This window comes from Geospiza fortis, unplaced genomic scaffold, assembly GCF_000277835.1.
Source record: "Geospiza fortis unplaced genomic scaffold, GeoFor_1.0 scaffold413, whole genome shotgun sequence".
Classification (NCBI taxonomy): domain Eukaryota; kingdom Metazoa; phylum Chordata; class Aves; order Passeriformes; family Thraupidae; genus Geospiza; species Geospiza fortis.
In genome coordinates, this window is record NW_005054386.1 from 1,563,185 (window position 1) to 1,588,079 (window position 24,895).

The 24,895-nt window shown below is 40.8% G+C and overlaps 1 protein-coding gene across 3 annotated transcripts in view; it reads left to right on the forward strand.

The window, feature by feature from the left end:
- Positions 1-24,895, forward strand: part of SLIT3 (slit guidance ligand 3) — a 483,855-nt gene that overhangs the window by 367,582 nt on the left and 91,378 nt on the right. For all 3 annotated transcript variants that reach the window (XM_031060566.1, XM_031060568.1, XM_031060567.1), the window contains 7 exons: positions 3,800-3,943; positions 6,357-6,500; positions 11,491-11,654; positions 14,167-14,299; positions 23,074-23,142; positions 24,210-24,281; positions 24,463-24,534. In XM_031060566.1, coding sequence (XP_030916426.1) covers positions 3,800-3,943; positions 6,357-6,500; positions 11,491-11,654; positions 14,167-14,299; positions 23,074-23,142; positions 24,210-24,281; positions 24,463-24,534 — 798 coding nt within the window. The remainder of the gene's footprint in view (positions 1-3,799; positions 3,944-6,356; positions 6,501-11,490; positions 11,655-14,166; positions 14,300-23,073; positions 23,143-24,209; positions 24,282-24,462; positions 24,535-24,895) is intronic.

Below are 24,895 nucleotides of genomic sequence, written 5' to 3' on the forward strand. Positions count from 1 at the left end.
CCTGCTGGATTGAACTGTATGGGGTGTCAGACCAGGATCTGAACATTTTACATGTGAAATAAAATTGAATCATGATAAAGTTTGCGGACTAGGAGTCAGCTTCAAAACCAGGATATCAGGTTTCTGGGGGAGGCAGAAGTCGTTTGTGCCCTTGGAAACAGCTGTTACCTGTTGTTCCTTCCCCTAAGCATGAATTTTGCCATGGCAAATGAGGCTGCAGTCATTTGTTACACAGAAACAGACTTTGTTTTCTGGAAATGGGGCTGAGGAGTGTGTTGTGCTTGGTGCCATTTGGGCTCAGAGTGGTTTTTACAGCAAGGCCATCAGTCTGCTCTGCTGGATGAGTGCAGGGGTGGCACTGGGTGCAATTCACTGTCTGTGTGTAGTATTTAAGGCTGTCAGTGCCATGCATCTCCTGAGGACAGCTCACACCACCAAACCCAGCCAGAGTGTTGTAAAACCCCCTCAGCATCCTCCAGAGGAATGCAGCAGCTCTGGGCTTTTCTCCTCACTTGTGCTTAAAGATTGCAAGCACATCTCCAGCAGACAGAGATATTCTCGGGAAGCCCCACTCAGAACAGGCTGGTTTTGTGATAAAACTGCAGGGTTGGAGGTGAGACCAAGCAGATCTTTTGTGGCTGCAGATCTCTCTCAGGGGTTTTCCACGTGGGAAGGTGTGTCAGTAACTCAGCCCTGGGGAGCTGCAATGCTGACATTGCCCCAGCAGGTACAGCAGGGTGAATGCTTCTGTTAATTCTGAATAGAATCCAGCTCGCTCTTGAAGTTATGGGGTCAACAGAAATAATATTATTATAAACTTCAGCCATAAAGTAAATAAAATGTGCCTGAAAAGTGAGCTGTGTGAACAATGTCACCTTGATAGCTTCTTGATCTCTTCATTTCCTATTCACAGCCCCCCATATTCAGACCCAGGCTTGCTGAAAATTTATTTTGACCTCTTGCCCAAAATAAAAGTCTGGAAATGGGATTAAATGTTATCACCAGGGGACATCAGGAAGTCCTTATGGAAAAAGCCTTCAGGAGTTACCAGGCTGAGGTCAGGCTGGCTCCCATTTGGGTCCTGCCAAATGGGAGGGCAGAGTCTCAAAACTCAGTTTCTTTCCACTGTCTTTCAGGATTTCAAGAAGAATTCCTGGTAAAAGCTCAGTCTTGCAAGAGGATGGGGCTTTTTCTGTAGTGGGAGTTTGCTATAAAATGTCAAAAAAAAAAATTCCTTGTCAAGTGTGATGATCACATATGAAAGAATCTTTTAGAGCTGGGAAGGATGGATTTAGAGGTCTCTGAGTTACAGACCAGGCAAAAGGTTACAGTGCTTTCATTTTTCAAGCTTTATACCAGCTGATTATTTTTCCTGATAACTCTTAGACTGAAAAGTAGGTAATTCTTCATGTTTATTATTCTAGCTGTTCAGACTTTAGGAGGAAACATTTTTTTTTCCTGTTGGTGACTGAATGTTGTCATCTACAACTTTTTTGTTGTTGTTGTTGCATTCTGATATGGGAAACTCCAATTCAGGAAGACAAAAAGCAAAATCCAGGTTGGCAGAACATCTGCTTTGACAATACTCCAGGCAGGATTGCAGGACTGTAACATCTTTACCTATTTATTACTGCAGAGCTTCTCCTTTCCCTGCCTTGGAACTTTGATTTCAGCATAATGTTGGATTTTCAAATCTTTTGCAAGGGAAAGGTATTTATAATTGGCTTCTTCTGAGGCTGCTGGCATATTTATGGGTAATTCTGTCTTGCTGAAAAGATCAGGCATTATTAACTCAAATGAGCAGAGTTGCCTATCTGCTGAAGTCCTTTGGCAGCAATTAAAATTCAGATGTTAGCACTGTATAAAGGTGCCAATTCCTTTGCAGATGGTGACCAGCTTTTGTCTCCAATATTTGCTCTTTTCTGCCTTCAGTATCTAATAGACCATTAAAATTGCCCCCATGTTTTAATACATGTACCTAAATATCTTTTATATGGCAAAAAGTAACTAATAAAACTTTACAGCTACAACTGTAGGTCAGTTTGCAATCTGCAAAGTCTTTGTCTATTATAGCAACTCACCCTCCCTTCCCACCACAAATATTTACTCACTTATTCTGTGCAAATATGCATCGTGGCATGATCTTTGCCAGGAGGGGCATCTTTGGGAGCATTTATTTATGCCAGCATTCAGAAGAGATGCTGAGCTATAAACATTTCCACTGGAGAAATAGCTGAGCCCCAAAATTAAATGCATATGTCAGAATATCCTCCCTTGACTTGCTTTGACACTGAACATAAACTCTTCATGTGAGCCTTAGCACAAAGCACTAAACTTCTGGAAAGAGAAATCTGCCTGTAAGTATTTCTAGATGTTTTTATGTTATTTTTGGCTGATTGCTGGCATGCTCCTATTCTTTCTGATCACAAGAAAGCACAAGAGGTGATGGGCCACATGCTGTAGGGCCCACTCTCTGACAGTTGTTCAGCAGACATAAACCAGTGTACTCCAGTTTCCCACATGAAACATATTTCCAAGGCTCTTTTTTTTATTTTATTTTATTAAGTGATGACTTCTGAAAAGAGCAAGACCCACATTATTTCTATCTGAGGCCAAGCTGTCCTCTTTCCATGTCTTCTGTCAACTTTTATCCCAGTAAAATTGCCAGCTCTTCTGAGCAGAGTAGCCCAGGTGTTAATCTGATACCTTGTCATTTGTTTTATATCACCTGGAATTGGATTTTGAAACTATTACTCATGCTGTGTCTGTACTGGGATCATTTCTGGAATAATGTGCTATTCTGCATGAGTAATGGTGTTGGAATTTAGCATCTTCTTGGGAACAAGAATATATCTTGTACTTTCTCCTTTTTGTTGTAGATAGTAAAACAAAGACCAGTGTTTCCTGTCATAGACCTCGACAAATAGAATTATTCATCATAATCAATACAGGACATCATGGGAGATATTTGAAGGACTCAGGCTCAAAGTTTTAATGTGCTTAAGGCCTTCTATATAAATGTTTTAAATAATTAAATGCCATTTATTTTTATGCATTTCTGATGGCACTTTTATCATTCAGAAATTGTCTGTTCATGGAGATTTTCACAAATATGAAATATTCAAAAGATTAATTTTGCATTTCAGGAGAACTCCATTTGACTTTGTAGATCAAAGTTTTCTAATATGGATCTATAAGCAAACATCTTGTGACTGTATAGGCAGAGTAAATATTTAGAAAATAATGCTGTGTATTGCAGTGGCTGTGAATTGACAATTAAGTGATATTTGTTTCATTTGAGTGGTGGTTTTTTATTGAAGTGCACATACTAAAGTTGGTATCAGATACATGGTACAGTGAATAAAAGTGGTCCATATTTCAATTTGTGACACCATTTCAATGGCAGTAACATTAACTGACTCTTGCCAGGTGAGCGCCCACACCCAAGCATTGTCCATAACTTCATGGACATGAATCAGATGCTGGAAACTCCCACTTACTGGTTCCAGAGACATGGATAAGAGACAACTACGTGAGGTGTTAAAATCTGGTAGCTGCATTAATTTAAATTATCTTGATTTAGCTGAAATAATTGTGGTTTTGATGAGTGCAAGGGAGCTATTTGTAAGAACAGTAGGAAACCTTTGAATTTCTGGATGCTCTCCTTGCTGAATGAATGGATAGGTCTCTCTAGATAACCACAAAAAGGAACAAATTCTTCCTATCTCCCTCCCTCCAGTGTGATGTGTGGAATAAAACACTGCTGATTTTCTTGTTGTCACTGGGTGTGTCCTTCCAGAAATCTGAGCAACAACAAGATCAAGGAGATCCGGGAGGGCGCGTTCGACGGCGCCGCGGGCGTGCAGGAGCTGATCCTGACAGAGAACCAGCTGGAATCCGTGCATGGCAGGATGTTCAGGGGCCTCACGGGGCTCAAGACCCTGTAAGTGAGAGCCCTGCCCTTGTTCCTCCCTGGGCAGGGTGGGAGCGCTCAGCCTTGGCAGTGCCTGCTAAAATATCTGTAATTGCATAGCCAGTGATGCTGCTCGGCCTTGAGGGTTTCACCCTATCTCTGGTCCTGGGCAGGTTTGAGATTTATAAGCTATTTCTGTAAAATGGACAGATTTTCACAGGACTGATGTGATAGGGAACCTGTCATGTGTCAAATTTGTGCACTTCCAGTCGTTTAATGCTTTTATTATTTTGTTATTTCCTCTGGAAACAAGACATTCAGGAACATGTTTCCTATCACTTTGTCCATCCTCCCACTGTTCCTCCACCCAAATTGGAGCTGTGCTGTAGAAAGAAAGCACTTGACTAGGTGGGGCTGTCAAGAGATAGACTCTAGGAATCAAAATACAATTAAAATCTGCAATTTCATTAGCAAAAAAATACTACTTATGTTGGAAGGTATCATGAATTAGTACAGTCCTTACTCAAGTGTAAAAAGAAATTCAAGTTTCATTTCAAGGACTTTGTTCTGTGATGACAAATATGGAACTTTTGCTGTTCCATTAACATTTTTTGTGGTTACCACCATCTGTTCTTCAATTTAATGTATGCACTTTACTAAGGGATTTGAAAATACTGCCCATAGATATTAAATTAATTTTTATACTGTAAAGCAGCCTGTGGCAGTGCTCCTAAACAAAATTCAGCATTTTTTAATAAAAAGATGCTTAACATTCAAGCTATCCTGCTGACCTGACCTACATTTCCCCCAGCTGATAAAGCAGTCTAAATATACACAGCATGATATGAGGATTTGTGAGTCTAAGTGTTCTTTCAGGAAGGTCACACAGTGCATGGTGAACCATGATATGAAACCAAAGGCTTTGGCTTGAGGGACATATATTGCTATCCATTAATTGACTTTCTTTCAGCATTAAAATAGTAATCTTCTGCAAAGGGGCTGCATTTGTCAGGGTCATGGTCCAGCTTTTAAAAGGCTGTATGTTCCTGCGATGTAAGAAATCTCTGTGCAGGATATATTGGCATTCAGATTATCCCATCCTGCAGTTCTGCTGCCTGATACATTCCATGCAGGGCCGGAGAAATGTTTTCTGCTGCTGCTAAGGGCCTTATTCTCACATTTACTGCTTGTTCCTTTTAGAGCTGGTGCTCTTGACCTGGTAAAGGTGTTTCTCTGTGCCCTGTGGGTCTCTCCTGACACAGTTTCACCCCAGCTGCAATCCCAAAATTACAGAGACCGTGGTGCCTCTGCTGGGAACTGCACAGAGACCAGTGATGCAAAAGCAGCAGTGTTCAGCCTCCAACAGGCAATGTCTGTGAGGACACTGTCAGTGTTTTCCCAGCCACCTCTAAACTCTCTCTGGTGATTTTCAGGTAGCATTGATGTAGCATTTCAATGCCCAGCTGGCTGATACCAATGTGAGATGTAAATTCAAACTCCTGAGGGAGTCTGGATTTCCATTGTTCACTGGATACCCAGGAGTTGGGTACCCAGGGGTTAACCCTCCTCAGTTTGGGGATCAATTCACTGCAACAGCAGCAGGAGCTGCATGCATATTGTGGGTCTTTGGTAGTGTGCTTTAATTACTGAATGATTTTTCACCTAAGTAGGAATATCACAACAGTGCAGTGATGTTTACAGACCCAGATATTGATTGGCATGCAGTGTAACAAATACACATGAGCCTTTTTTGCAGTGGAGTGAAACAAGATACTCCAGTCTTTCAGATTAATTGGGCTTTATTGTTGAGTTCATTGTTACCATAACAACTCAGAGAGATGGATCTTCCAAAACACAGCACTGATTCATCTGGTACAAGCACCAAGCAAAGACTATTTTATAGAATGATTACTGGGTTTTGTCTTCAAAATTAATGATGATAATGACATTCCAGAGCTTGTGCCAGGTCTGGAAATCTTTCCTACAATATTCCTTGATTTTTGATGAGGATTCTGTTTTCTTCTATACTTTTGTAGTGTGGATTACAAAAAAAATCCAGGACATGAGCAGAAGTAATGCAGCCAGTATTGTTATTGTCACACACTTCTGGCAGTCTCAAATGATCTCTGAAATACATCTCAGCCTACTCTCAGATATTTATTAAATTGAGCCTTTAGTTTTTATTTCAGGTTTGTCACTAGTAATAATTTTAATTGCATATTGCTTTGAGATGTGCAGCTCCCATCAGCCTCTAATGTTGAGTGGAAGAGATGCATTTTAAATTCACAAGACCATGTTTATGTGAATCTAACCCTCCTCTAGCCGTGTTCTGCTTCAGCAATCAGTAAAAACAGAATGATTTCCAAAGCATCTTTTTGGTAAAGCGCCTCCCATCCTGAATTATTATCCAGTGGTTCCTAATTCCCTGTTTTAATCCTTGTAGGATGCTGAGGAGCAACTCCATCAGCTGCATCAACAACGACACCTTTGCTGGCCTGAGCTCAGTGAGGCTCCTGTCTCTGTATGACAATCACATCAGCACCATCACCCCCGGAGCCTTCAGCACTCTGGTCTCTCTGTCCACAATGTAAGTTATCTTTTTATGGGATGAACATGGCATGGTGATGTTCTTCTGTGCTTTCCTTTTAAAAAAGACAATATTTCAGTTTATATGGAAAACCTCATCTGGGGAAAGAAAACTCCATCCTACTGAAATCACAGGTTTGGAGGATACAAGGTGTGATATATATTTTTTTTTCAATTGAATAGTTTCAGCTGGAGTGGCTGAAGACACTTGGAGGTTGCCAGCCTCAGGCAGGATGACTTTGTTTTGCTGTGTCATAGCCCAGTGCAACGTGCAGGAGAAGGTCATGTAAAACAATTTCTGCAGATTCAAAGAGTGTAGCTTATCACACACTCAGCTCCCTGAAGCTGCTTTAGTGTCAGAAGAGTCTGGTTTTGTAAGAACAGCTTTCTTGGATTACAGTTAAATTAGTTAAACATCAGAAGTCTACTAGCTGATTTTTAGATTTTCAGAGCATCTGACAAAGACAAAATAGTCAAGTCTTACTGAATGTGAATTTGAAAATCCCAACCTAAGCTTTATTTTAATTCTCTTACACTTCTCAGTCATTCTTTGAAATATTTCCCATGCTTCTTAAATACTTTAAAATGCTTTTTTAGTGTGTCCATTTTAATAAAGTACAGACTGATAAATATGGAAAGAAAGTCTGCCTTTTGTTTCCAGCTGAGAGAGGGGACCCTGGTGTTGCTGTTAATGGAAATTGTCTGTCCTGAAAATACAGCCTAATTGTCCAGTCAAACCCTCAAAACTATTGCATTTCAGTATTGGAAAACATTCTTCATCATGTTTGGGCAAAGAAGGAAGTGTTGAATCTCAGCTGTTTTGTTGCTGACACTTTCCCTTTGCTGTGGCAACTTTTCACCAGCAAATCAGTTATCGTTTTGGCATTAGCTCCGTGCAGCATAAGGAACACAGAATTTTCTTTCCTTTTACCTTGTGTAGTCCCAAGAATCTCCTCAAAACTGACGGACAAAGAGAGAAACACAAGCAGATTATTTTTATTGACTGTTTTCAAGTCTCTGGTCAAAGCAAGTGGCACTTGCTGAAAGCTGTTGTCACTGTGCTGCAGGCAGTGCCTGCTGCTCCTCTGCTCTCCCTGTGCTTCCCTCCCTGGCTCCCTTTGTGCAGGGACTCTCTGAATCAGTCTGTGAAGCCCCTACCTTGCTTTCATGGAATTGTCCTTGTCATATTTTGTTAGAAATAGCCCATTTTATTTTTTCATTTGTGGGAAAAGATTGTTGCACTTTCTAGCAAGAGCAATTAAAGCTGCTGCTAATTGGAATGCATTGCTTTGGCGCTGATTTATAATCCTGTTGGTTCCTAGCTGTGTCTTGGTGGAAGAGTTTGTTCTTTGACACATTTGCATTCTGTGTTTGATCTACAGGCAGAAAAGGTGTGGTTTTGACTTCTTTAGAGCCTGAGTTGAGGCCATGGTGATTTTTGCCATATAAATGCAGAATTCAGCTCTGTTCATTTCACGGCAGCACTCTGCTGTAGGTGGATTTATTGGATGACAAACACCACTGAAGTTAGATGGTGTGACTGTTTTCCCTGTTCAGCCCACACTTTGGGAGCTAATGGGGTACTGTAATGCCTTACTTTCACATCTCTCAATGGGAGACAAAAATTCATGCAATGTTCCATTTCCATTTTTATATTGGCATATTTGCAGCACTAAAGAACATTGTTCCTTTTGTTCTTGCCCTTTGTGAGTCAGTCTCGTTGATATTCCCAAAATGTGGATAGCTCTAAAAATAATACCCTATCTAATGATTTTCACTAGAGGAATAACATCTATTTGGTAGAAAAAATTGCAATTTTTATTTTGTTGTTGGTCAGACTAGGCACTGTAGTATCTTAATTTGAAGTGTCCTTGCAGTTCTTCACACAGAAAATTCAGTCATGTCTTTTAGTCCTTACCCAGTCAAGGGAGATATTTGCAAGCAGAACTGCTTTTCCATGGATTATTATTAAAATAACTGCATGACTGCATAATGCCAGAATGACATAAAACTATTCTTGTATAAACTTAACCTGAATTCCAGAATATATTTTCAATCTAATTTCAAAAACATCCAGATGCGTTCCAGCATGTTTTCCTAACAGGTCACTAGAATCCATTTAAATAGTTAATATTCTGTGACTTCTTTGTAATTTTGAAGAGGCACTTGTAGTAGGATATACATATTTCATTTCTCCAGACTTCTATTTCCCCCTGATTTTCAAAATATGTCTATGTCCTTGAGTAAACACTTCTGAGTTTAATGTTAGTACAAAATCTCTGCTAAAAGTTTGATTGCTGCATTTCTGTCTGAGTGGGTAAATCACTATTGTATATGTAGGAACTCTGATTATTACTGATGAGTTTTCATACCAATTTTTCTGCCCAACATTACTGTTTCTGATTTGAGAACTCCACTTGAATAGTCAGTTTCTTCAGTAAAGCTTTGACATACAATTAGCCTTTCCAGATTTCAATTCCATTTCAACTCAAGTAGGAAATCTCTTTATCCATGTGATAATTTAAGGGGGACTTCATCTTGCATTTCTATCAAAAGTTGCATCACAGCCTTGCCATGGAAAGAGCATGTATGTGGGGACATGTGTGAACTTCAGACTGCATTAAAGCTAAAAATCCCAGCTCTGCAGTTGGAAAAGGATAAAATCTAGAAGTTGCTAACGTGGCAGAAGATCATGTGGAATTACTGACAAGATAAATTTGTTCTTTTTCTGCCTGGAGTGATTTGAATTTCTAAATGGGAGATTTGTTTATTTGTTAATTTTATCTGTAACAACCTATTTCTTTCTTACTTCCCAAGAAAAAGCATAATCCAACTTCTAAACTAAAGAGTCCAAAAATTTTACATCATACGTTAACCTGTGTTTGCCAAGAAGAAAAGGAGGCTTTGTGGATAGTTACATTAAATCAGAATAATCTCTTTTCTCTAGACAGGGATAATTGCTATTTTTTGATATGGAGCATTTTGTAGATGGAATGTTTGTGAAAGTTTTTGATAAGTCTTGGTAAGATGCTCTCTAGATGTACAAAATATCCTTTATGCTCAGAGCTGCTGGTTTTCCAGAAACCTGATTATACACACCTGCTGTTTGTTCCCAGTTGTAGATTATTGAGTTCTGAGGATTTGTGTCAGGGAAGCAGCTCTGTGAACATGATCTCACTCTCTCCCACCAGTGGAACAAATGGCCTTTGAAGCACTGCCTCGCTCAGTGGTTCAGACATTTGGTTCAGGCACTCTGCTCATGCCAAAGTCTATCAGGGTGGAAAATATACAAAGCATCCTGCATGTGGTCCCATTATGGATTAAAGAAAATGGAAAACAATTCAGAAGGAAAGCAGCTAGAATTAGAGTATTGCTTTCAGTGCTTTTTTGCGCCTTCTGTATGAAAGCTCTTGTGTAACCTGTTGGGTTTCTCACCTTTCTGCAGTGTTTGAATCTAAGTGTGAAGCAGGTGGAGTGTTTTTGTAACATTATGCTGAGTTTTCTGCTCTCCCCAGTTCTCCTTTCTCCACAACGTCCATAAGCCTGTGTTAAATCCACATGGGATTAACCCCAGAGCTCCAGGGCAGAGCAGTGATTGAAGTAGGCTGTGCTGCAGTGCTGAGAGCAGCTGTAAATCATATTGTGGCTGTGTGATTTTGGCCTAGAACCTACAGAATTTAGGAGTTGCTTTGGGTTTGCTTTCTAACTGCCCCACCTCAATTGTACCACATGTTTTTGTCTTCAGTACTATTGTTTTCTGAAGGAATTCTTTGGCCAAAGTCCTAATGTGATTTCGACTGCATATTTAGGTTTGTGAAAGCATCTTGTAAGTGAAGACTTAAAAGCTACTTCAGCTACTACACCTGCAATTTAAGTGCCTGTTTCTTGCCTTCAAATTTCTTGTCTTAAAAGATATGCTATGATTTAAAGAATTTTCATTATTGTATTTCCTTCCGTGCTACCAAAATATTAACTCTTGGGCACATTCATGCATGATGTGAATATTCCATTAATATTAGAGACTTCATTTTGCATGCACAGGCCCTGACAGCTCATTCTTCTTTGTGGCTGAGGCTGTTGATGCTCCCTCTCTCTGTACATAGCATAGACAGCTCTCCCTTTTTACCAGGGAGCTCAGCCTCTTTCCTTCAGCTGAGGTTTAGTTAGGAAGGAGCTGCTAAGCCAGGCTCTGTTCAGGCTCCATCCCTCTCGTGGAGGTGTCAGATGATTGCTTTGGAGGCTGCACACCACAGCACCGTGCCTGGCCTGCAGCTCTGGATGGAAGATATTTCAGGAGCTGGAGCAAGATTTGAAGCAGACCCCACAAAGTTCACAAGGCAGCAGAGCAGATGCTTTTCACTACAGGTACCCAGATCTGAGAAACCTTCATAAGTGGCTCAAGATGACAGTGCTGCTGTATGCATGTATATATGTATATATGTATACATGTATAATGTATATATGTATATATGTATATATGTATATATGTATATATGTATATATGTATACATGTATATATGTACATGTACAGCACTATCCTTGCTGTTTCAATAGGAACCCCAAATTCAGCTTCCCAGCAGCTCCCTCCTGGCTCTGGTTTGTGTGGGACAGAGGGACAGAGGGAATGGGAGTGCTGGGGCAGGCACATGGTCATGCTCACACGGGTGCAGTTTGTGAGGTCAGTTTAGACTTGGGTGTGAGCTGTAGCTTGGGTTGAATTCCACAATAAATCCAGCCCTGGTAGTGATGGAAATATGTTTAAATAATAATTTTAAGCACTTTGGTTTATAAACATATGTTTGTATATGCATAACTATATATATTTTAATTATAATCCCAGCCCTAATACAAAACCTGCATCTGCAGGATGGAGTAGGGATCTCACAGGAACACAGGAAAGAGCCTGGACTTGGAGCCCCTCATCTTTCTGTAGTTATTTCAGTATTTCTATATGTTCATGTGTAATGGAATCATTTTTTGTTCCCTTTCAGTAATTTGCTGGCTAATTCCTTTAATTGTAACTGCCATTTGGCCTGGCTGGGGAAGTGGCTGAGGAAGAAAAGAATTGTCAGTGGAAATCCACGCTGCTTGAAACCCTTTTTCTTGAAGGATATTCCAATCCAAGATGTAGATGTCCAGGACTTCACCTGTGATGGTAAGAAAGTCCAATGTGATTTGGCACTTGTGGCAATGTTGAGAAGGCTCCTCCCTACCAAGCAGTGCTGCACAGGGAACATTTTGGTTTGGTGGTGGAAAAGGTAGCCACCTAGAGATGGAGATCATTATTCTCTATCAGTGATGTATTTTTATTCTTGATTTCCAGTTTCTGAATTTCTGCTATCTACACCGAAATATAAGAATTACATTAATTTATTGTAGACAAGTGCCCTGCTTTGTCTAATCCTGGTGTAATCCTGGGCCTCCCTTACTCTTAGTTAACACTCTGAAACCAGTGGGACTCTTGGCTTGTTTGGAAAGTCTTTTAGATTTGGATACTGTTCAAGGTCAGCAGTAAAAGGTGGATACAGGGAAATAAAAAAAGCCTTAGACATTATCTGAAATGACTCAGTGATGCTTCATGCTTTGTTGGGTCTATGTGGGTTTAAAAGAAAATACTCTGAGATTTCTTTCATTCTCCTGGTAATTTTTGTCTTCTGGTCAAGCAGACTTTAGAGAAACTAGTAAAGAGAATATTGCTTGATGAATGCCCTGCTAACTTGACTTGCAGCTTGTTGAGACCAGAGAGGCTGGAGGTGCAGTTAGTCATGCCTCTAAAGAGACAATAAGAGTGATAGAAGTTCCCTACTTAGAGCAAAAATTAATTCCTGCCCTAGTCAAGCAATCTGGCAACAGGCCCAGGTTCTTGAGCTCAGAGCTCAAGAGACCCCAGTTTAGTCATAAAAGAATAATTCACTTTTAATTTGAGAGAAAAAAGCCCCAAAACCAACCAGAATCCTGGTCCACAGACTGACATTCCACACTTGGGAGAAAAGAAGAATCCTGGTGCACGAAATGTCATTCCACAGTTGGGAGCTTTCTCTGTCAGGCAGTAACTTGGAGTTGAGGCAAATGGAAAGTAGGTGGTGGCAGGGTGTGAAACACAGAACACAGGGGAAAATTAAATATGCTGAGAAAACATGCTCCTTCTGCAGGTTTATGAAGGACTTTGAATTTTGTTTCCAGTCATTAAACTCAGTGGGGAAGAAAAAGAAAAAAAATATTCTCTGTTCTTCTGTAGTCTGGTGGTGCCTCCCCAGCCCTCTGAATGCAAATGATTCCTACCCGTAGAGTCAGGGGTAATTCTGTTATCTTGTACCAGGACTTCCTGTCTTTTTCTTTAATCTCAATGCTCTTGGGTGCTTCCAGCAGAGAGAAGAAAGAACCAGATCTGTCTCGATTAGTCCTTGCATCAGTTAGGAGGAGAGAGCAGGCTGGGAGCTCTGGGTCTCAGCTCGGGCTGCCCGTGCTCACACACAGTTTTGTGCTTCCCCTCCCTGTCATCCCCAGAATGTGCCATAAGTGTTTCCTTTCACATCCACCGTGATCCTGCAGCAGGCATGTGCCTTATGTTTTGCAAAGCCTGTTGCTTTTGGGGAAAATCCATGCTTTAATGTTCTTAGCTTCAAAGCGTTGCTTTCTACTGCAGAAACCCTATTGTTCTTCAATTACAAGATTTAATCTGCTGCTTATGGACCTTTGAAACCATTTTTGGAGAAAGTTGATATTTTTAAGTGTGCACAGATGGATTGCCAGCAGTTGGAAGTGTGCTGCTTCAGTTTGTTGTTTGCCTGGTTATCGTTGTTGAAAACAATGAGGCTTTACAATTCAGATCATAAACAAAGTGCCAGGCTGACTTTGAAAAGTAAAAAATAAACATCTAAAAGCTGAAGACTTTTTAAAAAAGTCTTCCAAAAGGAGAGTAGATAGTGAATATCATCTCTCTAGATGAACTTAAGGGTAATGTGCTGGTCAAGCTGGTGTGGGGAGGACTTGAGATTCATACATTGGATTGCACTATAATTTGCAGAATTATGAAGTAGATTTTCCATCAAAAAAAAAAAAAATTAAATCTATTTAATAATATTTTAAAATATTTCTATTCAGTTTATGAGCTGTTCATGTTGCCTAAAGAGTTTGCATGAGGGCGGGATGATCCAAAGCACTGGATCTGGTGTAAAATGAGAAGTAAAAAATAAACATCTTTGGTAGTGATGAAAAGTAAAAAATAAAACATCTAAAAGCTGAATTTTAAAAAAGTCTTCCAAAAGGAGAGTAGTTAGTGAATAGCATCTCTCTAGATGAATTTAAGGGCAAAGTGCTGGTCGAGCTCTCCATTTCAGCTGGTGGGGGAGGAATTGGGATTCATACATTGGATTGCACTATAATTTGCAGAATTACGAAGTAGATTCTCCTTAGGGAAAAAAAATTAAATATTTTAAATAATATTTTAAAATATTTCTATTCAGTTTATTCAGAGCTGTTCATGTTGCCTAAAGGACTTGCATGAGGGCAGGGTGATCCAAAGCACTGGATCTGGTGTAAAATGCTGTGATGGTTACCCTGGATTCAGGCTGCCCCTCCCTGGTCCTTGTCACCAGTTACCTTCAGAGTGGGTGCCTTGGGCTGCAATGCTGATTTCCTCACCCCCTGCCTCTGTCCCTGTGCAGGTAATGATGAGAGCAGCTGCCTGCTTTCCCCTCCTTGTCCTTCCCAGTGTACCTGTGTGGACTCCGTGGTTCGCTGCAGCAACAAAGGGCTGCGGATGCTGCCCAAGGGGATTCCCAAGGATGTGACTGAGCTGTAAGTTACCTTTTACCTACCCCCTCTCTCGAGAAGTTCATCAAACTGCATCCTAGTGAGGCTTTGTGGGTCCCTGGGGGGTTTGCCTTTGACTTTAGTCGTCTGTGCTCCGGTGCTTCCCGTATGTTCTGACCATTATTCTTATTCTTATTTGTCCCTTGACTGAATAAATCGCTTTGTAATGGGAACAGAGTTTATCTGTCCTTGTACCCATTAATTCTGGGTGTAGGAACAAATGCATTTCTTAGTATCAAATAATCCTGTAGTGCTTCTGTGAGAGCCCAAGTTCACAACAGGCAGTTTGAAGGGATGATGAAAATATGTTCCTGAGTTACGCAGCTGTGAGCTAATTATCCTCTGAGGAGATTAAAAAAAGGGAAAAAAGGAAGCTGGTGGTGGAAACAAGGAATTCTTTTCTCCAAACCTCATGAAACGGCTAAAATAACAGATAATTAGATTATATTGCAAAGTACATTCATCCTAGTTTAGAACCATCTTTCTAGTTGTCTTTTCATCCACGCTTCACTAGGAATTTATAGTGGATTTTCTTTCCATGGAAAGAAAATATCCTGGTGGAACTGCTTGGCTTAAGCAGTTGGCAGTAGAAATACTGAGCTTTTCCCCTTTAGGCCCTTATTCAAATCTATCCCAGGTGAGTCATTACTGAAACTTGTTACAATCTCATCAACATTTCTATGTGAAAATAATTGGTTGAGTTGGTTGGTATGTTTGATGAATTTTATAATGAACTAAAATCTGGTTCTGCTATTTTCTAGTACCAACTATTATTTTTTCTCCCTTCACGGGGGGAGAATGGGGCTCACACTGTTTTTACCAGTGCTGTGGACAAATACAAGGCTTTGTGGGTGAATGAGGGTCCTGGAAGTGCCTGGTGTAACTCAGCATGGAAACTTTGCATTAGTGAATGCATCCTTGGAACACTCTTGACCAGGGCATGGTTGATAGTGAATTGAATTGAATTGAAAGGCAATTCCTAGCCAGGATTCCTTTATATATTGCCATCAGTGTTAAGAAGTCTGCAAGGTCATCTCTGCTCTGCTTTTGTTCAGGTTTCATTGCATTCAAATGTAACTTGCCAGCAGTAAGGTATCACAGATGTTACTTTGATTTCCACTGCCACACTGAGGAATTTTTATGTTTAAATTTTGCATATTGAGTTCTACTGATACTATCTGATACCCTGATGACATAGCTTTCACAAAAAGAGTAAAATTAATCTCACATTCTTAAAAACTGCTATATTTCTTAACCATTTCTTGGCAAATGAGGCAATAGCCTGGAAGTGAGCAGTCTGAGTTCATAGGAGTTTACGTGACTGTCTTCTTCAGTAGGAGCCTCTTGGCTGTGCAAAGCTCTAGTTCAGCTTTCTGCTTTCCATCCAGAAATGTGTCAGCAGAACACAGACAGCCATGGACTGCCTGGCTCTGAATATTTCATATTCTGCAAATATAACCTTTGAATCTGTCCCAGCTGTCTCAAAATTCAATCCTGATCTCATTCTCCTCTCAACTAACATAAACTGAGCTCCTTATTTGTTTCTAAACCAAAAGATGGGTTGCAGGTACTGAGGCATGAAATTTCATGTGTTTGTGGAAACTGTGACAAGAATGAAGTAAGTAAATAAAAAATAATCAATCTTGCTTGCCTTTCTTCTGCTTCCAGATTGAGACAGAGATATTGCCCATAACCTGCTGTATCCTGCAGGTTACAGGTTAGCAGTGTGAAGTTACACATTTTTATTGTTCTGTGTTTGAGAATTGCCATTGTTGCTGTGATAAGCAGCATCTCCAGTGGGACCCAGCCTCTTGTCTCATCTTGAGGACAGCTGGACCTGGCAGAGGGAACCCAAAATCTTCCTGGGCACAGGGTGGAAGAGACTTGCCTTGTTCTGCCCAAGCCCAGAGTGTCAGGTGCCACAGAGGTGACAAGGACATGCAGGACTCCTGTCCCTGTGTCCCACAGCTCCCTCCCTGCAGGAGCCCTGAGCAGGGACAGGATGCACAGGAGCATCTCAGTGCAGTTTTTATGAATGCACCAGCCTGACATTTATAACCTTCCATTGCTGATGTATTCATCTGCCAGGCACATTGGTTGCAGTGCTTTTTATTAAACTGCAGTGCTTTTGTGCAACATGGTTTAAGAAAAAGAGCTGTCAGGTGTCTGCTTAAACCACTCTCTTGTGGCTGAATGCAGCCTTCTCATAAATTTCTTTAAATTCTCTTAAAGGTCTTAAAATAGTCTTAAAGGGGGAATCCTTTCCTTGTAACAGGTATTAAATAGCACTGTGCAAAAATAAGCATGCCTCTTGCACAGGCACACAGGGGAAATGTTGCCCTTTCTGGGTCAAATTTCACTGTACACTCAGCAGAGAAGATCCCCAGCAAGGTTTTATTGCAGGGTGGACAGGAGACACAGGCTCACTCCTTTCAGTGCTCATTCTGAGTTTCTGTTTCAGTGTATATTTAGACAAGACATGTGAAAACCATTATCTCCTTCACATTTAGAGCTTGGAATTATAGGAGACATCCCTGTGTTTGGTTTGTGCCACCCTTGGGAGCAGGGATTACCCTGGCAGGGAAGGCTTCCATCTAGAAAAGAGTTGAAAAGATCACTCAGTGCTTTTTAGAGGAATGATGATGCAAGAAACTTCTATTTCCCAGTTTTTCCTTCAGAAAACCCTGTCATCATTGTCATCATGGGCAAGCTCTCTTCCAGCTTCTTGGGAGTAGGAAAATATTATGTTGTTTCTTGCAAATTCCTTCACTGTATATCCCTCCACTGTATATTTACATACTGCCTACATTTTTCCCCACTGTTTGTTTGCCCTGAAGAGAAACCTTGGTTTTTCTTGAACATATTCAGTTTTCTGGTCCAGATGTTCAGAAGTAAAATGTTCCTGCAATGAGCTAGTTTGGAACTCAGCCTTGCTGCTGCTTAGTGTTTTAGGCTTTCCTTTAATTCTGGTTTTTTCCCCTAAATCTGTTTGAACTTAGTTTCCCATGCTCTTTCTCCTTTTATGTATTACCTCAGTGTGTGAACACTTGATTTTCTCCTTTTATTCACAAAAGTATAGTCTATTTCTAATAAAGTCTTATCTGACAGCATCCAGCTGCTTTTATGGACCTACAGCAAATAACATTTTGCACTGGGGAAAATCATTGGAGGCAATTATGTGGATGGTGTGCACAAGCTGTAGCATAATGAGTGTGGTATGTTTTAGAATAAATATGTACCAATCATGTCATCTCTAGACTCCAAATGTTGTCATGACACTGAGCTATAGGATAGCACTGGTGGGATTGTTAGAAAAACCTGCACTCATACATCACTGTTAGGGATTATTTTCCCTTCCATTTATATCAATGCAGGCTAATATTTGCATTACTTTTGCCATTTCTCTTTCTCGCCTCACAAACTTTCTCTCTCCCATTGCTGTTCCTTGTTCTGCCTGGTAGGTTCATGTATTTGACACATCAGTTGTCATATTTTTGGAGGTATTTACCACCAATCCCAACCTTTTCTTTCCAGCTTTCAAGGCACTTGTGATTTCCTTTGACTTGTGGCTAAAACCAGTGGCTTTTACCTGGGCTGTGCTGATCGATGCCTCAAATATGCCCAAAGCAGTTTGGATAGCTGGGATATTGTAACAGTTTAGCACCATTTTCCAACTTGATCAAAGGGAAACTCTGGAGTGAGATATTTGATGAAAATCATCTGCTTGAGAATGCAAATTCTCTTGCTTATCTGGCAATTCACACTGTTTTACACAATGACCCCCAGCACGGGCATCAGGGGGTTTTCCTTTGATAATAAAGGAGAGGAGCAATTAGGTTTCTGTGGTCCTGCTCATTTTCTGCAGAGGGGAATTCTGCCATTGAGAGAAAGGAGAGTTCTGTAGAAGATATTTTAGTTACAGATGTGTGGTGGCTTCAGTGTTGGTTAATCACTAGTGCACTTGCTTATTTTCTGCTGTGAGGTAGGATTAGGAGAAAGGCAAAGCAGGCTCGAAAGTTTAAAAGGGTATAAAGAGAAATTTATTAACAGTAACTAAAAGAAAAAGCAATAAGAATCAAAACAAAACCTTCAGGACACTTCTCTCCCTACAACCTTTTCTTTCCCAATGACAATGTAAAGAAACAAAATGTAAAATTTCAGTCCGTTTACTGCCTCTAGAATAATCTTTCTTCTGTTTCCTTCTATTTCCTCATGAAATAGAGGTATTAATCTGCATTTAAAACCTGAGAGTTTGGAAAAAGTAAATAATATCAATATTATCAAATAACGTGTTCAGTGACCGGTAAAGTTTGGGTCCCTATCAGAAAGGAGACATTAACACTAGCAGAGACTAAAGTTTAACTTTCTCTCAATCACAGCCATGTTTGTGTGTCAGACATGGAGGTTGTGCTCTGGTGTGCAAATACAGCAAAACCCAGAGCCCAAATTTGCCAAAGCTTATGATCCAAGATCCATATTTGAACCTAGATCCACACTTAATTTTTGTTTCCTCTCAAAAAACTGTAACTGAAGCTCTTAAAATTCTTGTTTGTGGATGTTTCATCTTTCACAGTCCAATTTCTTTTTCAGACCACCATCTTTAGGAAATGAAATTTAACTCAAAATTTTAGGATAGAGGATATGGACATTAATAGTTTTGGAGCGCAACTTAAAATTTTAGAGCTACATAAAATTGTCAAGTATCATGGGTTTTGTAATGTAACATTCTTTGTGGAATATTTAAAGGAAAGGTTTTGTGCCTTTTCAATTACTGCCTGAGAACTGATTTCTCTCTCCAGTTTCTCCTCTTAGCATGGATTGCCACTGCAAGTTTGACTTCATGCCTGAATAGACATCTCAGTTCAAAAAGGATTCCAAGTGATTCACATTGTTACCCGATGCTCTGGCGCCTCGGGCTGGTTATATCACCTCCAACCCAAGTGGTTTCAGTACAAAAATAGACAAGTTGGAAAAAGAGCAGCTGTCATCTTTTATGCATAGTTTTAAATGTTTTATGTGCAATGTTGGTGTGTGTGGAAGATGCTGGATGAGCCCTGGGGCTGCTGCAGGCCCTGTCCCACAGTGCCAGCCCCCCTGGCCATGCTCTAGAAGAAACCTGGCCAGGTAGGAAGGTGGTGGCTTTCTTTGAGAGCTGAACACGTATTTTGGGATTTTCTGGTTTGCTTCTTTCTCAGTTTTTGCTCTGGCAATTGCTTGTTGGTTGCAAGTCATTATTGAGACTTGAGGATTCTCAGCAGCATTCACAGGGTAAACAACAAAAACCTCCAATCTGATATTTAAACAGAGCCTAGAGACCTTAGGAAGCAAATGAGGTTGTTTTGGATAGCAGTCAGTGTCTATTTTAAGGCAACTGACACTCAGTCTTGACTCTGTATATTAATAACTTGATTCCCAGAATTAAAATTAGACACGTATTTTTCTTCATTCATACCAGAATTTCTTTGCATACCAGACACCATGGACATCATAATCCTTTGGCAAAAGACTGGGAAGAATTAAAAATTTAATCTTCCTTCCACACTGAGTCTTTTATGGCTATTTTGAGGGGCTTTTTGGCAGAGCATCTGGAGCTTCATCTCTGTTTTTTTATTTATATAGACGTATTCATAAATACACAAAGTTTTGTCTCTGCCCATTTGCCCTCAGGAATAATTCCTTTACTCACTATGTCCAGCTTCCAGCCCCCTGAGCCCAGCAAGGTGGGGAGGGGGTGCCCTGCACCCCCCAGCTCTGCCAGTTGTTTGCCTCAAATCCTGCATCCCAGATCCTCCTGATTCTTGGCAAGCTCTTATGCCCTAAAAGCCTTGCTTATTTCAAATTCCCTGCACTTAAATGTGCTTTCAGAATGAATGCCTTCAGCTTGGAAAATGCTGCCACGTTTTGGATAATGGGCTGAGAGGTTTAGCAGTGGTGAATTGTTCTTATGGATGCATGAAAAGTGTGTTATCAGTGCTTTTTTCAGAGTTAAATTGTGTTTATTCAGAAACTGTACCACTGGTATGAGTATTGCAGTTTTCTGCTAGCACATTTATATAACTATCAAATTGCTGCAGAGCAAATCCAGAGCTATTCAGAGCAGATCTTCTGTAGGAGTTTAACTCCAGGGGTCTGCATGTCTGGGTTAGTCTGAGTCATGAAGCACTGAATTAAAATGTGCACCCTTGACTTTTGATTGCACCAGCAAGCAGATGAGGAGGAAAAAAACTTTGGCTCACTCCCATGAGTTTGTTTAAATTGCAGGCTGTTTCATATTGAGATCAACTAGAGAATATCCTGAAAATATGTTCCTGAAGAATTCAACATATTGCAAGAGTCTCCTTTCCTAAAGGAAAATCATATAAAACTTCCAAATACATAATACATGACCTGCTTTTGATTTCCTTTAGAAATCCTTAGAATTTTATATTTGGAATAAAGACTAGAACCTTACCCTGCCCTCTTGCATGGGTTTGAGATTTATGATTTTCTGGGATGAAGGGGAAGGCACAGACTCCCAGCATCCTTCTGCATGCAGAGCAGACCATGACTGGAGGAAAGAGATGTGGGTTGCCCTGTTAGAAACGTGACATGCATGTCTAAATACTGAGAATCTCCAGTTTATAGTGGGAAATTACCAAGGAACTCCATTTTCACAATAATTTATAACAGATTCAGCCAAAATGAAGCAAGGGGCTTTCCCCTTGTGGAAAATGTGGATATCCATGGGAGGTGTAAGTGTGGCACAGCCAACCTGTCCTCTGGCTAGTGAGACTCTGTCCCTGCTGTGCTGGCTGTGCAACTCTCTCAGTGCTCATCATCATTGGCAGGGAGAGATTGATTAGTTTAGTAGGATTTTTTTAATTGAGAAAGTAATTTCTCTGGTTATAAGGCCAGAAGTTGGTGTTCCCACAGTGTCCAGCCTAACCCTGGAGAGGAGTGAGGTGAGCTCCAGTGCATGCTCCAGGGGAACTCTGCCTGGATGGGATCCTGTGCACAGGCAGAAGGGATCACTGTGAGCCTGGCTGGAGCAGTTCAGCTGGAGTTCAGTACAAAAAGAGATTTGAAGCAGCAGAAAATGTTGAGAGGTCATTAAGCTGAAAAAAAAGGGGGAGGAATAATACCAGCTATAAAATATATTATGTAAGAAATTCTGTTGTTTTTTATAGATTTTATTTTTTTGAATGATGTAAAAATAAAGTTTGTGAGAAAATATTCTTGGATTTAGTTTACACAAGTATCTCTGTGCTGTTACAGTTAATGTAGAAAGGGAACATAGGGCACAAGGATAATCTATTATTATTGTTGTTTGCTATAGTGAGTGCAGAAAAAGGAGGCCTGTTGCCAAAGACAAGGAAATTGTATGTGTGGAATAAAAATTCCTAACATGATTATCAGATTCTGTTTTCAGCAGCAGAGGCAGCACATGAAGTGTTCTGGTGTCTGTGGGCTGCATTTCCTGGCTACACTTGATTATGTTTCAAAACATTCCATATCAGTTGCATTGCCCCGTGTCTGCCTCAGGAAATATCCCTGCAGCATCATGTAAGGAAGGGAAATATCATTTTCTCTTTCATCCCACCTGTGGAGGGAGGAATGCATTCCTCCTCCACAGAGCTCTCTGAGAAGGATGGGTTGGTTTCCCTGGCAGATGTTGATTCTGGAAGATGTCTGGAGAAACACCTTGGCAGTGCCATGGTACCACTTTCCATTGGAGCCTTATTACTTTGGTATCTCCCAGGGAGTACCTAAAAGCCAAGGTTAAGGGACAAACCTCCAGCTCTGTCTCTATTTTATTGTGATAAACGGGAAACACCCACATCCCATTGCTGCCACAGTCAGCTGTGCAGACCGGAGTACCCGCGCTCTCTTCTAGGCAAGCTTTTAAAAGTATTGTGTTTTTTCAGGGGGTTTTGCTGAGTAACTCACTGATCATGTTTTTTAAGTGGAGAAAAAGTTCAAAATGGGGGTTCTATTTGCCTGTATGAGGATTTAGGATTATCCCCAAAGGCTTTAGCCCTTCCATGCTTGTGTCTGCATAGAAATAGGTTCAGTGGTGTCTCAAACACTGAAACTTCCAGACTAGAAACACATGATATCTTATCAAATATATTTAGTGCATGTAGGAGGAACCTCTGTTCCAAGAGAGCTTTGTCTTTGGTCTTTAATTTGTACCAAGTTTTCCTCCTGTACCAGCCTGCTGTGAAAAGGAGGGGTAAGGAGGGTGTATTGCTGTGGTGGATGTGCCATCAAACTTGTGGATGTTCATGTGGATGCCGGAATTAGCGGGACCTTTTGCAGCACAGGGATCTGGGAGTGCAGCTCCTCTTCCCTTTCTGGCTGCACAAGGAGCTTCCATGCCCGGGACAAAGCCTCTCTGGCAGGGTCAGGGAGCAGCCAGCATTCTTGGAGAGACTTGGGAAAGGTAACTCCAAGTTCAGGGCACAGGCCATGCAATTTTTCTCCCTTTCTTCAGCTGCTGTCACAGAAGAACCAAATGGTCATTTCTGTTTGCTGTAGGCCAGAGATCCTTTATGCACTTCCAAGTTTTAAAACAAATAAAGTAAATCAATAAGCTGCTGTTGTGATTTGCATGTGGGGTGATTCATTTATAAAGTAAAAGCTGTTAGAGTTTCAAAGCAATGAATCAAAGATAATTTCATTAGTGACTGACTTTATGTTGTCCTCACTCATGGTGCAGATTGAGTGATGTGAATTCTCCTTAATGTGTTTGTGTAATTGTCAAATGTGACTTTTTTCAGATACTTGGAAGGAAACCATCTGCCTGCTGTGCCGAAGGGGCTCTCTGCCTTCAGACACCTGACACTGATGTAAGAAACACGTGCTTTCAATGTCAGGGAAATTGCATGACTCTTTCTGCACTGTGCTGTTGGTGGAACATAAATAATTGGTATTTGGAGAGGGGTGGGGGAGAAAAAAACCAACACCAAACCCCAAAACCTTCTGTAATTTGAATTTGGAAAGAATTTCACAGTGGACACTGCTGCCAGTAAATGTTCATAACGAGTGAGGTGCCTGAGAAGCCCCTTGCTCTGCAGGACCCCGAGAGGACAAAACTCTCACACAGACTGCTGCAGTTTCGCTTGGCAGATTTATCTGTAAAGGTCATTAGCAGAGGAGACACATTCATTTGTGCTAGATGAGGCACTATTTACAATGCTAAGGCAATGACAATTTGTATAGTTCTTTCTTCAGTGAACAGTCGTGCAGATAGAGACACAGCTAGACTTTGTTCTGTACATTGTTCCCTGAAATACACAGGAGTGAAATTCCCTGCCTGAACTATTTATCAGGAATTTTCAAATGCTGTTGGAATCAGCTGTGCAGATACTGCAGTCCAATGGGCTGGGCAATCTCAGACAAAAATAACATGGATGAAAAACTGGAATGCTTAGTTTTAAGAGTGTTTTTTATTTAGAAACATCTCTAATTTTGCTTTTCAAGGGAGATCAATAGCAAAACAAAATGTTCTGGTTGAGTCTAAAAGACTTTTTAAAATGAAAAATGAAATTTTGTTGTAGTAGCTGTCAATATGATAAGTATTTGGAAGTGGGGTGCCTTGAATGCATTGCAAAGCAAGTTGGAACAGTAAACATTCAGCAGTGCTTGTATCATTTATTCATTTGTTCTTTTCATTGAATGCTGTATGCTGGAAAGATGCCTTAATGTTTCTCAGTCTGAGGCTTTTTAAGGGAGTCTGATACGCTTTTCCTTTAGAGCTCATTCAAAGTTGGTCAGAAAATACTCCAGTTGATAATATGCAACTTTTCAATTGCTTCCAAGCATTTTGCTGTGCAGATATTATGTAATCTTTTCAAAGAGGCATTTTTTCTTAATTCATACATGTAAATTATATTTTCTCTGTGTGTTTCTTCAGTGATTTGAGCAACAACAGCATCAGTGTCTTGGCCAATCACACCTTCAGCAACATGACTCAGTTATCGACGCTGTAAGTAGCCCAAAGTTTTGCTAACAGCTTTAATTGCTTTTCCAACACCATCTAAGCTGCTGAGCAATTAGTGCATCCCTTGTTGCTTAAGCATGTGTCTCTCCATGCCTATCTGTGGTTGAATTAGCAGTGAAACAACCAAAGCCAGGCCAGAGTTGTGACTCTGCTCTCCCCTCTGCAGCATCCTGAGTTACAACAGGCTCCGGTGCATCCCCGTCCACGCCTTCACCGGGCTCCGCTCGCTGCGAGTGCTGTAAGTGAACCCTCCAGTGCAGCTCTGCAGGCTGCACCTGGGGCAGGGAGGGTGCAATGGGCAGGGGGAATGAATTTTCACTTCATTGGTGTCAATGTATTTGTGCTCTGGTGGAATTTGTCCCATAGAGGCCAGAGCAGGTGAGCGCTAAAGACACGATTACGTATTTGCAGGAGGAGCGCGAATTCATTTGTTTGAATTTCCCTCAGGGTTTACATTATGGAGCTTTTCTCTGAAAGCTCTGGTGCAGGAACTGTCATGAAAACAGGTGATAGTTCCTGCATCAGAGGAACTATCTCCAAAAGACTTCACAGAATCTGTTTCTGCTGCCTGAACAATGTTTGGGTGCTCCACAGGGAAA